We start from the raw sequence: 15,154 nt of genomic DNA, 5'->3' as shown, positions 1-15,154 counted from the left end.
TTTATTTAGCGCTGCTGAGAAAATGAAGCAAAGAATAAAGTATGTTTCAAGCCCGCGTGCTATTCCTCTGAGAAATATCTATCTTGAAGAACCATTTGTGCTGTGAAAGTCAACACGTCAGTGTCAGAATGCTTTTAAGCGGAGATCTGTCAGAGATGGAGCCAAAGAGGTCAAGGGCCAAGTTGAGGGTGAAGGGTTGTGGCCGTGCATGGCGCCTCAGTATGAAGAGATTCTCTCACTAGCGTGAGCGCCAATGTCAGACGTGTCTGTCCTTGAAACATGTCATACTAAAAATCACGGGGCAGTAAGCACATCTCTGGTATTTCATTCTGTTCAGACACTTTTCCCGGAAACAGATTTTCACTTGTGAAAGCAAAAACTGTCGGTCTTTGGCCGATATGTGAGATTTTGAAAGGGTTGGGTGGATTGATACCCGCAGATACTAAGGCTTGTTTTGATTATCAATATTAGCATCAATATAAAAACACAAGTCTGTCTCATTTGATCATGTTGTCGGCACATGGACACTCTCCTTGGTGCATGCTGTCTTAAAACTAAAAACAGTTTACTCTAATAAAAGACTAAAAAAAAGATGTAGACTTAGACTGTGAGAAATTACCAAGACATTTTCACTATTTTCTGACTTTTTATGACTAAAAATGTTAACTAAAAAATGAAAAATGGAAGAAAAGATTTGAAAAAGTAACCTGATAAAGGACCAAAAACCCCCAAAGGGATTACTGACTCTCTGGTCCCCCCAAACAACCACAACCCACAGGGGAAAACTGGTGGCTGAAGTGACTAGGCATGACTGACTGGAGGCTGTCTCAGCTTCACGCTTCCTGCCCGAGGCCTTATCCTCGCTCAGCAGCCCTGCCGTTTCCCCTGCAGCCGTCCTTTGACAGGAAGCAGGAAGCGGCCAGGCTTGACAGTGTCCTGTCCTGGGTCGGCAGCACTCCATCTAATGACACCAACTGCTCTCTGCTGACAGCTGAGGAATAAAAACAACAAGCTTTCTGGCTGTCTGTCTGAAGTGTTTTTCTCTTGATTCGCTGATCCACTCCTTGGGATTCCTGCTCTGTCACTTTCACGGCACGTTAAGTCGTCTTTCTCATTTCCTCCCTGGACTCATCCTTCCCAGCTACGCTGCTCCTGCAGCCCGGCATTTGGCATCACACCGGCGGGCGGCTGCGCGGTTACCAAGGAGATGTGATCTGGCCGTCTCACGCGTCGGCTCAACATTCTTCAGCGCGGAGCTTGCGGGAAGCTGCTCTGACTAACGGGCCAGCTCTCTGTTTGTCAGCAGCTCTCTGGGACTCAGCTGTGCCACTGTGGCAAATTTTACTCCCATATTTAACCTAAAAGAGACAGACACTGAAGTTCGCAGAGTTGCTAATATGCTAATTATTTCCTGGAAGTAGAAAACAGGAAGGGGCACAGTTATCAAAGGACTTCCCCAGAGCCAAAACATGGGGCTATAAACCATCTGCAGTGGTATTTTTAGAGGGAAAGTGACTGACCAGACCATCCGTTTTAGTTTTATTTCTCCTTCTTCACACAAATGTCATTTCCTTTCTGGCTCACAATTACACAACAGCTACTATCAAAAAAAAAAAAAAGTGCACATGCTTACGTATAATACAGCAATAAAGTTGGTGCTGCTCGTTCTGTCAGAATGAAGAAGTCACAGAAAAGATAAGTCTGTCAAATGTCAAGTCATTTTGTCTGTTGAGTCTATGTGGCATGACTCAAGCAGGAAGGGTGGGGAGCCGTTTTCATTGGCAGGAAACAAATGCACATCCCTTTCTCTGGGCCTGCGGAATGGGAAAAATGAGAGGATGTAACATTTCCAAAAGCAGCTGAGGTCAGATGGCCTATTTGTCACACACACACACACACACACACACACACACACACAGATGTATGGTACTGAAACAGAGTCATCGACTGCCGGTGGTTTTGGTTTTGGTTGAGAGGTGTATCAGGACGACCACATGACCGATGTAGTGTCTCTGACATGGCAACTGAAACAACAAGCATTAAGTGAGACAACATGTTCTTCAGAGATTTGAAGTTAATGAGGACATCGATAAACATGAAATATTCTTCTTCTGAATAATTTGTACCAACTAAGCGGAATATTTCTACAAAGGGTTCCAAGGGTTCTTGATCGATAGCCGGTTGCTGGTGGTAACTTTATAATTATTGTACAGACATACGGTCGTATCAGTCCTCTTAAGTTAACTCTGGGCTAGAAAGTGAATTAGCAGATTTTCCAAACTTCTCCTTTAACTAAACCAACTTACTGGTGTGAGTTCATTCAAAAAAAAAGCCAATCATCAGATTAAATTTCATTTTAAGATCGAAATTCTCTGAAATTAGTTTTTCATCACAAGGACAACCCTCTGTCCCGTACACCGCAAACCAAAACTTTCAACTGCGCAACTAAACAATATTACAAACATTCCTACTACAATCAGATATTACAAACAACCAGCCACAGTGCAATCAATGTAATTGCTTACTTTCACATTCAGTACTTGACCGACCCATCTACACAGCTTTTAAAACACAGTAGCTGTCTGTATTATATCAGATCCCGTATGTAACATTACCCCTGGCCTGCTGAGAGCCCGTGCTCTGGCTTGAAACTTAACTAAAAGACCATGATATGATTTTGTGCCTGCAACGCACAACCTTCTCTGTCTTCCCGATTAGATTTTCCAGCAACAAATCTCATCAATGCGTTGCCCTTCTGCTGCCAGCACTCAACTCCCCTTTGTGGCAACCTCCCATTAGCATTTGAATGTCCCACGAGGAAGTCCAAACCACAATGAAACTTCAACCGTCCCTGCACTCAACTGCATTGCCATGTGATGATACTGTTACTCTGACAACGAGTAAAGCTGAGTCTCAGTTTGTGCTGGAATGGACTGGAAGCAATAGCTGCTAAACACCTATGGGATGCTTTGTGTCGTTTATGGGATAAAACATGCAACATCACCACTTTGTGTCGGAGATCTGCTCTAATTAGCTTTCAAGCTTTTATCTATTATACAAATCTTGAGCTGCTAATGTTATTGGCCACTAAGAGAAGTCAATACACGTCAGAGATTACTCCGGTATATATTGCTGCTATTAGCTCCCTGCTCTGACCTCCCAGAGAGGGAAATGAGCTGCTGAGCTGTGAGTGTCTCTGTGGTGAGTTTGGTGAAGCCGCACGGAGGATAAAGCCGACCGTCTGAGCTGCAAGGATGCTGACTCCTTGCCGCACATCTCCAGAGACTGAATGCAGGAACTGAGGCACATACGTGCGTGGCCGGGGAAAACAGTCAGGCCATGCATGCAGCAGTGTTACATTCACACATCATTTGGCGGCTTCCCTCTGCGATGCTTGCTCTCACTCAGCCCACGTGCATGTTTTCACAATCACACCCACACACTGCAGCAATAGACTATACTCACCTCACATCAAACAAGCAATAAAAAACCTTTTTCTGTATTATGTTTGTCAGGAAACCATTATTCGTGTGCAGCAGCTGTTAGATTATTCTGATTATGTACAGTCAAGAGTGGGAGGAACCTACAGCTGATGATTAAAAAATGACAGCATCCTGTTTCAATGAGAAAACAAACAGCAGAGCAAGAGACTGTTTGTTTCCAGGCGAATCTGAACCCCAAAACTCAAGACCACCTGAAGTGCACCAAACAAAAACCAAAAATATTCATTTATAATCCAATAAAGCTGCAAAAAGCAAGCATCCCTTGGCATCTGTGGTTGTAAACAGAAAGTGCTTGGTGTCATTACATTACTAATGATTAATCGCTCATCAAGATTAGTTACAGATACTTTTAACTGCCAGATCAAAAAGAGAATCAAAATGAGTTTTCTTTACCCACAAACCTCAAAAATGTGAAAACACTCCACCTGAACAAACCAATCGCTGATAGCGCTCGAGATAAAAAACCATTGTGAAATACCACATGGTAATTTTTAGCATTCATCTCACAAAGAATTCTGGTCTTAACTGAGGTCGCAAGGTAATTCTTACAGAAAATCTGGCTGATTACATCAGCATAAAATATGCTGAGTGTTAGTGTATTGATCACTTTTAACACAATAAAGGAGAAATACTTCAGACACCACCACCGAGTAGGTCGATCAAAGAAAAACTAAAATAAACTACTCCAAGCTTTTATCTCGAATCTTTTGCTTATCATTGATCAGCTGATAAGCCTGCCAGCTGCACTTCCTACCAACCAGCCGCCCGCGTTGTAAATCTTTCGCTCACGCCGCCAAGGAATGTGCCTCGATAAACATGCACGACGAGAAGTAACATTATTTTTCTAGCCTCTGAGTAACGCTCCCGAACACCCGCTCAGTCATGAGTCCTCGGCCAAAGTCACAGGCGAGGACTCTGCAGAGCGCTTTATGGCATTCCTTGAAGTTTTTCTGCAGACGAGTCTCAGATTTCACACTTTATGGGACTCCGCTGGGTGAGAGACCAGCTATTCCAAAACCACAGGTGTATCCACTCCCACGGGCCATTTGGGTGTTCAGACATTTGAGCAACTGGACATTCAGAAGAACAGAAAGAGGCCTTTACTGTGACAACCAGCAAAAGCTTTAACCACTTGTGGAACTGTGTTAATGCATATTTCCACTTGGATTTCCCCATTTTTGACAGTGGCTTTGACCGCGGCTGTCAGGATGTAGAAAGAAGTAGAAGTGGTGCAACACTTTTCACTGACATTAAATGGCATTGGGAAAAGATGTAAACAACTTGTCTTGAAGGACCATCGATGCCTTTCATGCGAGCCTGAATGATCTCAGCGGGCACTTGGCTGTTTTGGGGAAAGGTGGCATTCAAATTCAACACTGAAAGGCTCTATCAATTGTTTGGCTTTGCCACAAATACAGACAGACAGAGTCCAGGGCCAAACACCATCACAGCTCACAGACAGAGACGAACTGTTTACCCCACAGGACACAACAAGACAGCCAGCCATCACAGGACAGCACTGTCTCCTGGTTCTGCAGGGCCATCCTCGAGGACAATAATGTTACCACAACGCTGATATGATCATAGAAGAAAAACAAACAAAAGACAAACAGAGAAGGATGAAGAGGATCTGTTGAGGTTTATTGTTTTAGCTGAACTACAGGCATTTAACACTTTATATATAAAAGCTGTATTTCTGTACAGCTGAGGCTCATGGACATGTCATTAGTTTTGAAGGTATTTTGTCAATATGGACATATTTAATTTTCATATTTAATTTTCAAATTACTAAATTTGATTAATTACTAAAGTCGTTACTAAATTTCATGGCAGTTCATCCAATAGTTGCTTACATACTTCAGCCTGGACGAAAGTGATGGATCCAATAACCAACAGACATTGTCTGTCATCCAGATGTTGCTAACATGGCTGATAAAATTGCTACATGCTGTATTTTATCTATAAGGATAAATATCAACACCAGTTTTAATAATAAGCAGAATATCTGACTACGGAAATAATAATAAATAGTCAGAAGCCGTCAGCTGATATTATCTGAACAAAAACCTGATTTTCTAGAGTGTGTTGTAAACGCTTGACACTGGCTTCATTGTTAGCACGCTGTGCATCATTGGAGATTAAAATGGCCGTCGATGGAGGGAGACTTTAACACCATCCATCCGTGTGAGCAAGGCAGCAGGCAGATGTGAACACTGACCCACTCTTCCTCACCTAAATCTGGGGAAGAGCAGGGGGATCAGAGTGGCAGAGTGCAGAGTCTGGTCTGGGGGCTAATCCGCTGCGGGCTAATAGCCCTTGATGATATACGCACTGCAGCTGTGGCAGGAAGGTAGGCCAGCAGCTGCGGCCCACAGACCAATTATCAGATTTCAGCCACAGACGGCAAACAAGCCGACAAACAAGCAACGCAACGCAGTCTCACCTCCTGCTGTGGGAGACAGAGAACAAATTAGAAAATGGCTCAAAGGTTTGTTGGTATTTTTTGAGGTGGAGATTTAAAATCCCCCCACCTCCTGGATGCTCTTTTATTTAAAGTATCATCATTCTGTAATGTTCATTGCATTCCTGTTAGTTATTTCTATTATGATGCATTTTAATTTATTTGGTTAAATAACTTTGGTCCACGTAACTTCCCTAAGCCCATCACGTTTATTCAGAAATGTCCTCCAAATTACTGAAACTGTTATAGAGAGCTGTTGATTCAATGTTACGACCACGTAAGGATGTAGTTTACGGTGCTGCTCAGTTGTACTGCATCAGGTGTTTGTTTTGTTTTGGTTTTTTTTTCTTTTCTTTCTTTCTTTCTTTCTTTTTTTTTTTAGAGTGTAGTTTAACCGGAGCAACATGTCATGTACGAGGGTACCAAGGGACAAAAACCACTCCCCTTCTCTCACACCATATGATTCACTGGGTTTGGTGACACAAGGGACAAATGATGAATAAAAGGTCATAACTTCATTAATAATTGAATCTGACACAGCTGTGCTCCTCCATTGCAAATGTTGCAGAATGGAGCCTTAAATAACCAGCACTCTGTTTTGTTATGTAAGGTCAAGTATGATAAAAACCCATCTCGTCTTTTTGAATTATTCATTGTTTTTTGCCTCATTTCTGGGGGTGGGCCTAAAGGTGGTCCAAAATATTAAGTTTAATCAAACAAAATTTTCTACCTCTATTTACAGTATCTGCTAATACGACTGAAATGCAGCAACTTCTAAAAGTTTTAGTCTTTTTAGTCCTCTTAAGTACTCAACACTTCACTGACAGACAGGCACAGGGTACATACGAATGTATTCAGTGTTAATTAGGTATATGACAGAACACCTGCCTGAACAGGTGAAACACTCAACTGTGAAAAGGAAACAAAAGTGAAAACAAAACTTCCTTGGAATGAAAATCCCTGGTTATTTCATTTGATAGTCAGGTACTTTCCAGTTTGACAATGATCAGTGGGAAGTGCAGCCTCGTCCTCTAAGGCTAAAAGACCAAATACTTGAGCAAGAAAGCGAGAACGATCTGTTTGCTCTGCAGAAATAAGTTAACATCTGACTCTTTGCTGGTGGGCTTGATGTTACATGTGACAGAGACGAAGCCTCACATGTCATGAAGGCTGTAGCCTCAGGCGCTTTTCAGACAACTCTCCGCTCTGCGTCTAAACTCAAAGGCAAACAACAACAAACACGTCTGCGAATCAACAGGAGCACACTGTAGTTTTCTTTAAATGGTACACATTGGGTGTTTCATTGAAAAAAAAAATACAGTGACTTACATACAGTTTTGTTGTTTAATTATATTTTTAACTCATTTCCTGCTGCATGTCCAGTGGAGGAGCTGTAGGCTATATAAGTGCTGTGAGTCTTTTTCAGAGGAGACAATACGGTTTTTGTACTTGTAGGACACTGACATAGTATTTTAGTAAACTCTGAAACTCCAGCGGCTTTTCTACTTCAAGTTTTTGGTTTGTTTCTCGTTTGCCCTCATTTCTGTTCATAAGAGTATTACTTTAGATAATGTGTCCACATTTTGGCACTAACTAACTCCACTGACTGACAACTTAGAGATTTATTAGTGGCTTCAGGGGCTTTTGGGATGCAGAGGCTACATTACAAAAACACAAAAGCCCATTATACCATACATGACTCCTAAAGATGTATTTTAAAGCTTTAATGATTAGTTGATTGATTTTCTGGTTCCAGCATCTCAAATGTGAAGGTCACCTGTTTTACTGTCTTACTACTATGCTAATGCATTTTAAAAAGCTGGTTGGACAATTTGAAGCATGACTCTTAGTATAAAGGGTAAATTATTCTTTTTTTAATGTTTAAGAACTACAATGCTCACATCAGCTTCAGCTCTTTTGGTATTTTTTTTTCTTTTGCTAGTGTTTTGCTACCTTTTACAGAACATTAACACCGACGACTGTTAACATGCGTGACCTCAAATGGAAGAAATGTCTTTGCTCTTCGCCGTCACAAGTGGTTAAAATCTCCACAGAGCGCCTCAAAGAAGGGTTTGTTCCATAGCGAGAGGTCCAACATTTGATAGGAGTGACAGCAACTCTTAGAAAATGACATACTGTAAATAAACACTAGAGCTTTTGAAAGAATGGTAGGAATGTTAAGCCCTCTGCCGAGGAATTGCAAACTAGATGAAGAATGACGACTTTAGGTAATAATTTTCATTCCGATATAAACACACACATCGAATTCTCTTAAGTGTCTCAAGCTAAAAATGTTGGGACTGAAAAGGCTGTTATATAAAAGTAAAAGATATAAAAGACCTCTGGCTATTAGGTCAAGCCCAGCCATGCTTGAATAGAATGACTGTGAAAAGTCAACATTTTTCTGGTCCAGCCCATGTGATGTGGTGTGAGAGGCATGCTCAAAGGAATGCCAATGCAGTGAGGGTTTCCCTTGTATCGCTGCTGTGGCTCTGTGTGGTTTAGGAAAGCAAACCCAATGACGCAAAGTACCATCTGTGGGGTAGAGAGGAAGCGACAATACATGGCCCCACAGGGGAATAGCAAGTGCCCGCTGCTATTAATAACTCATACCAGGGAAAACCTGAGAAAGCAGGAGAGTAGGAGAAATAACCTGTGACATTTTCATATAAGCAAATGTCAGATTTGCTGTTTTCTGCTGCTGAACAAAAAAAAAACACACACACACACAATCTGCTCAGCAGTTCTTATAGCAAGTCATTGTGATTGCTCCTCTTTGGTCTTACACAATACTTGCATATTTCTAGAATTAACAGAAGAAATTGGTAGCTACTGTCATGAATATTCTCCACGCCAGCTCAAATTATTAGTCAATTAACATGCAAAAAAGGATCAATTATAATTTGATCATTTGGTTAATTGTTATAAGCTGTTCAGCAGTCAACTGGGGACATTAAAAAGAGATTTAAGGTCCAAAAACCTTTTTGCTGGCAGCAATGTTCAACATACTCCAATATAAACGTCATATTTTTGTGGTTTTACACGTGGGGGCAAAAACTGTGACGTTTGCTTAGGGGTGATACTTGTGATGGGGTCATACAAATCAAAAGGGGTTTTCCCTTTATTGGCATAAACCTGCTTTGCAAATTTCATGGCAACCTGCCAACAAGTTTCTGAGAAATCATAACCCAGGAGAATGAATTAACAAATGAAAGTCGACAGCAAAACAGCTGTTGAGATGGCTAAACCTCTAGCAGTTTAAAAATACCAAATATTTTTGTGTTACAGTGTCTGAAATACAAAGATTTCATTGTTTTTCTCTGATTTATATCAGTGTTAATTTAATACCATGGATAACCAATCCCAATATTGTGTTCCTGGAATGTGGGAGGACATTTACCGTTTTCTTTGGCAATAATCAATAATGAAAATATTTATTAGTTGCAGCTATAATCTCTTGCATCTGGACGAACAAATTATTGCCAACTACACTCCCTCGAATTTCACCAACAGAAAATCCGACCTCCACACAGTTTTCTGGGAAATGCGGTGGGAGAAAAAAAAAACCCCAATGAAACAACAAGTGATTTACACCAAAGATATCACCAAAATAAAACCCAGACACATCAACCGGCTTCCGCTCTGCCACCCGCACACAAATTACACACAATGCCCCCGTCTCCTGTGCCTCGAGTAATCAAGACAGCGGGCCAGAGAGGTTATTTTTAGGGCTTTATCGCTCCATCTCACTGCTCATTGTTTTCCATATTTCTGGACTGATCCAAGTATAAACAGTAAACATCTCTGAGTGCTCGTTTGTGACCCCAGAGACAAAAAAAAAAAAAAAAAAAGGATGGTGGAGGCTGGTAGAGTACTTCTGTGTCACTATGCACTGATCGGTAATTGATGTGTGGCGCCGAATTAACACAATATGATGCTGCAACGACTTTTTCCCCCCCTCTTTCTTTTGTGCCTCCAGATGACTCAGTGGAAGCACACAGAGAATGACAACTCTCCTGCAGAGTCAACTCTCCCTCTCAGGTTACAGCATTAAATATTCACGCCGTACCTTTGCATAATTTACCTTGTCAACATACCAAGGAAATGACTTGGAGGAAAAAAAGAAGGGGTGAATGCTTTCACGTTTGAGGACAGGAACTCGGAGCTCAGCAGAAATCCAGGGCATTTTAAACAAATTCTTCTTCAGGCAAAGTGACGCCGAAGGCAATTTTGCAGCTCTGAAGTGGCTCTATTGGGTCCCTACATGTCTATGCAGGGCTCAAACAGGGTAGCTAATTTTATATAACAGACACAAATCTAACTGTATTCATGGCTTTAGTCTGGCTGCCTGCTGCTTATGTTTTGCCACAGCTTGCGTCTGATGGGTGTATCCCAGTGTGAGTTACCCGACAGGCTGATTATCCTCGGCGAAATGTTTCAGGGGCATCTCGCCTTTGTCTAAACACTGAAGAGCATGTTGCTTGCTCTTTGGTGCCAGTATAATGGTCTTCCTTGTCATGTGATCTCTGCAAAAAATTCCAGAGTGGCTACCGAAGCCCAGCGCACATGGCGGCCCTCTCTAACAGATGTTTTTCGTTTGTGCTGCAGCAGGCTCTCGGTTCGGAGGCACAGAGCCAGAGAGGTGATTCACGATGCGAGCCTTTTCCTTGTTACAGTCAGCAGACACAAAGTGTGCTCTGGGGTCAGAGTAAACAAGGCCCTGGCTCTGTTATGGTAGATTTTCTATTACTACTATATAATAAACTTGTAAAGAAGTCCGGCTCATGTTGATGTTTACATATGGGTTGTACAGTTTATCTATTTATCTATTAATCTAAGGAGCATAAATGAAAGGATGGGTATCATGTTCAGTGTTTCTGCTTTACAGGACAGGCTACAGTTCATACTGTGAGTCTGCAGTCACTCACGTCTGCAACCACATGTGAAGGAAATGAAGTCATGTTTTTGCATTAACATACAAAAGTGAAGGTGATGCTGTATTCAGTTCTGCCAGGAAGGATGCCAGTGGTAGGTGAGGGGAAGTGGGAAACACACACCCATATTTTAAATTTAAATTTATATTTATCACAGCCCACCTGCCCACCCACATCCTTCTACATGATCAAAGGTGACACAGCATCATACAGTGTGACTTTGAGTGTGTTCCTGCACAACATTTCCCCTTTTTTTTTCAGAGGAAAGCCATCATTTTTAAATGCACTCTGGTCTATGTGAGGGCAGGGAATCTCTATAATCTGAAAACAGTTCAATCCAGATCTGACTGCCAGTGACTAGAAGAGGTTTTTCTCTCTCCCCCCTCTCTCTGTCACACACACACACACACACACACACACACACACACACATATATAGCTACAGCCTGGCAGCATGCTCTGAAGCTGTGAGTTATGTAATAGTGAACACAGAGAGCTGCAGGCCTGAGTGCACATCCTCCTATTCCTTGCACTCTTCCACCAAAGCCATCCACCCCCTCTATTATTACTCTACATATCTGGCAAGAAAGAGCAAAAGATTCTCAAACACACAAGATGAGAGCTCACCTCCACACACTAGCTCCTGCACTGCCAGTCTCCGAGAGCGGGGACATGTCCTTTTTTTTTTTTTTTTTTTTTTGCACCAGGCAGTGAACTAGAATAGGTGTTCACTATCAGAGATGTTTGTTTTAACAGAAACTGCAGCTCCACAGGTGCAATTATTTTCTTTTGTGGGAGACGGATATACAACACAGTAATGCATTAGGGCCTCTAATGGGATTTTGAAATGCTGTCAAACATCACCAGCATGTAGCACGGGCTGCACTTAAACATCATGCCATCATTAAAACCTGATGTGTTTTAATTCAAATATATTTCTTTATATTATAATTTAGTCCCTTTGGTTGTGTCGTTTAACTAGCAATCTTCAAACATCCATCCATCCATCCATCCATCCTTTACAGGCAGGCTGACACCGTGGCCTTACCTCCTCCAGCACATTCACTGTGTTCCTGCAGCTCTGCAGTCGGGTGGTGAAGCTGGATGTTGTCGGGGAATTGTAATCCTCTGTTGTCTCCGAGAGAAACTCGGACACCGATATTTGATCCGGCATCCTTTAACGGGGAAAATGCCCACTGGAGGGTTGGCGATGAAAGATCAGAAAGACAAAACCATGTACGATTTAAAAATAGAAAGAAAGCAGGGGGAGTCTGGTGGAAGGAAAGAGCCGATTTTCCTCGCAAAACTGTGCAAAACTATCGAGATGATTAAGACGTGTCTTCTTCTCCGGTGACTTCTCAAATGACTTCACTGTTCCCCAGGGGCCATGGGAGGAGGGAATTAACTAAATATCTGCAGGCTGTGTCCCCTTGATGTGTCTGTTCCTTGAGATGATGTCTAAAAGCAACGCATTTATAAATACTGTCACTCTGCGTCTAACTAAACCCCGGAGGAAAAACCACCGTAAAGAATAGCGGATGCCCTCATTATGCTCTACAGATGTTCAATAAGCCGCCTGTCGTCAAAACAGCCCACCGTTACCAGCCTCTGTCTAAAATTTATCATAGTCCATGGTCTGCCGGGGTCGTCTCAAACTGCAGCGGGGTTTGGTCCTCTCTTCTTCAGCCGTAGTTTATGATTTTTTTAAATGCTAAACGCTGCCGCAGACACATTCACTGCCACTCTCTCCTGCTCGGCCGCGCTCAGGGTTCTCCGAGGCAGAGTCAAGTTGCGTGTGAGGGAAGATGGGACTCCCGGTTAGGGTTTTCAACATAAAACTACATGTCTACACGCTGCGTTAAAGAACAAATGGTGCCCTAATCTGTCATTTCTGTCAACGTATGTGAATTTGCATTACTGTCACACTTTCTTAGAAGGTAGTTTCCACCTTTTGTTAGAGTTGCACAGGATGTTTTGGTGACAAGTGTAGGCTCAGACACGTTAGTAGTTTGTGAAGGATCAGAGAAGTCTAAATTTATCATACATCAGACTTTATTCGATGTATTTTTTTTTTTATTAAATGTGGATTATTAATTTGAATCTGCAAAGTAACAAGTAACTAATGTTATAAAACTAATATACTAGACATGAAAGTACAATACTCCCCTCTGCAGTGCAGAGAAGTAGAAGTATAAAGCAGCATAAAATCTAAATCCACAGGTAAAGTACAGCTGAGTAACTGTACTTCTCTCCACTGTGTGTAATACACCTACTTCTACACCAGAAATGAGACACTGTTTAATGGTGTCTGTGTATGTGGCTAGTTTCAACTTATGAAAGTATATCTTGTAAATAATTGTAATATAAAGCAATAACCAATACGTGGAGCTTCTGCTGAAACGCTCAGAATCTTGTCACGATGGACTTGGCTGTTTTATTTTGAAAGAACACGACAGTTTTCCGGAATTTCACGCCTATTGAACGGAAACTCGACACGAACCTCTCCCACCCACCTCTCCTGGTTGACGGGGACGAGGAGCCACTCTGCGCAATGCGCATGCGTGATCTGGAATCTGTGACTGCAGAGAGAGCCGTTCGACTGTGGGCCTGTTACAGAAAACAACGATTTACAGAAAAAAACCATCAGAAATGTTTGATTTGTTTCACTACAAGCAACAGTTTGTTGGATACTAACAGTCCTGAGTATTATCTGAGGACTAGGACCGAGCTTAAATACTGTCAGATGGGAGTATCTGGCTTCAAAAGCTACTAAATGTAACATAACGGTGCTTTGAAACGTTAAAGGTACTGTTTCTGGTCATACGTTTCATTTTCCCACGATAAAAGGTAAGATTTAATAAAACAGGCGAGTTGATTGTATTGAGTTTTCACTAGTGTCCCCTACTGTCAGAGATGAGTTTGTCCCAGGTTTGTCCCCTAATTCAGCTGACTGTCAGCTGGAGGAAAAAAACGGAGTTTTACAGGTTCTCTGGGAATTGAATGAGTGCCAATAACATTTTATGAGTTTTCTTTCTCATCAAGGGAATCGGGTCTAATACACATGTAAGCCAATGTGTATATGTGTTATAAATAAATAAGATGGAAAATAACTAAGATAAGATTGAATCTTGTCAGATGGTTTCCTTTACATAGTTGTTCAAGGCCTAGACTGATAAAATTAACCATTTTTCCACCAAAACTGGATTAAAAAATCCAATACAGAAATCTCTCATTTTCCGAGTGTTCAGACGTTTTGCAGGTCCACAGGTGGACCTGTATTAAGCCTATATAACTTATACTAACCCCATATACAATTTAATTGATTGTATGTAAGGTTATTTAAGGGCCACAATTCACACTGCAGCTGAGAACAAAAACCAAGCTATGAAGCCCAGGAAACTCTCTGTATACCTCTGTCATAAAATTGCAACGATGCATAGATCATTGCCAGGGTATAAAACTATTTCTAAAGTTTTGATTGTTCCCAGGAGCACCATGGACTTTGTGAGATGGAAGAAGTCTGGAAGCACCAGGACTCTCCTGGAGTTTGCCAGCCAGAAGAAAATTTGCTCCAGAGAGCTTGTGACCTGAGACTGGGGCAATGGTTCACCTTTCAGCACGACACTGACCCGAAGCGCACAAACAAGACAGTGCTGGAGTAGCCTCAGGACAAGTCTCTGACTGTCCTTGAGTGGCCTGGCCGAAGCCAAAACTCAAACCCTGTAGGACATCTGTTCACAGAAGCTCCCCATCCAGTCTAATAGAGCTTCAGAGGATCTGCCAGGAGGGATGAGAGAAACTGCCCAAATTCAGGTGTGATTGCAGAAAGAGTCACACAGGGATACAAATTGTGGTAAAAAAGCAGAACTACAGAACACAGTACATTAATAAACACTTAAAATGTATCTGCTGCCAACTGTTATAGTGTCATAAACCATTTATTAAATATTTCTGTATAACTTATAAATGCCAAACGGGGAGACTTAAAGTGTCACAGAATACATTTGTTTATCTCATTGTATCAGAAAAGCCTCCGTGTTTCCTGTTGTACAAAGTCAAACATGAAGCGCCACCTTGTGGCCTTGTTGTGGCGTTCTTAATTATTATTATTTTTTAATTATTTTTTTGTTTGTTTGTTTTCAGGGATTATTAAGGGGACTCTTAGAGGACCCCTGTAAATGACTAATAATTTAATTTCAGTACTGTACCTATTACTTGCCTATGGTTTGGCTTTACCATGGACCAAGCCATATCTTA

The 15,154-nt window shown here is 41.7% G+C and overlaps 1 protein-coding gene across 3 annotated transcripts in view; it reads right to left on the bottom strand.

The window, feature by feature from the left end:
• Positions 1 to 12,655, bottom strand: part of asap1b (ArfGAP with SH3 domain, ankyrin repeat and PH domain 1b) — a 44,796-nt gene extending 32,141 nt beyond the window's left edge. For all 3 annotated transcript variants that reach the window (XM_041065441.1, XM_041065440.1, XM_041065438.1), the window contains exon 1: positions 11,946 to 12,655. In XM_041065441.1, coding sequence (XP_040921375.1) covers positions 11,946 to 12,071 — 126 coding nt within the window. In that variant the 5' untranslated portion in view covers positions 12,072 to 12,655. The remainder of the gene's footprint in view (positions 1 to 11,945) is intronic.
• Positions 12,656 to 15,154: the final 2,499 nt, after the last annotated feature.

The sequence above is a fragment of the Toxotes jaculatrix genome, chromosome 20 (assembly GCF_017976425.1).
Source record: "Toxotes jaculatrix isolate fToxJac2 chromosome 20, fToxJac2.pri, whole genome shotgun sequence".
Lineage (NCBI taxonomy): Eukaryota > Metazoa > Chordata > Actinopteri > Toxotidae > Toxotes > Toxotes jaculatrix.
This window is presented reverse-complemented; position numbering and strand designations above follow the sequence as displayed.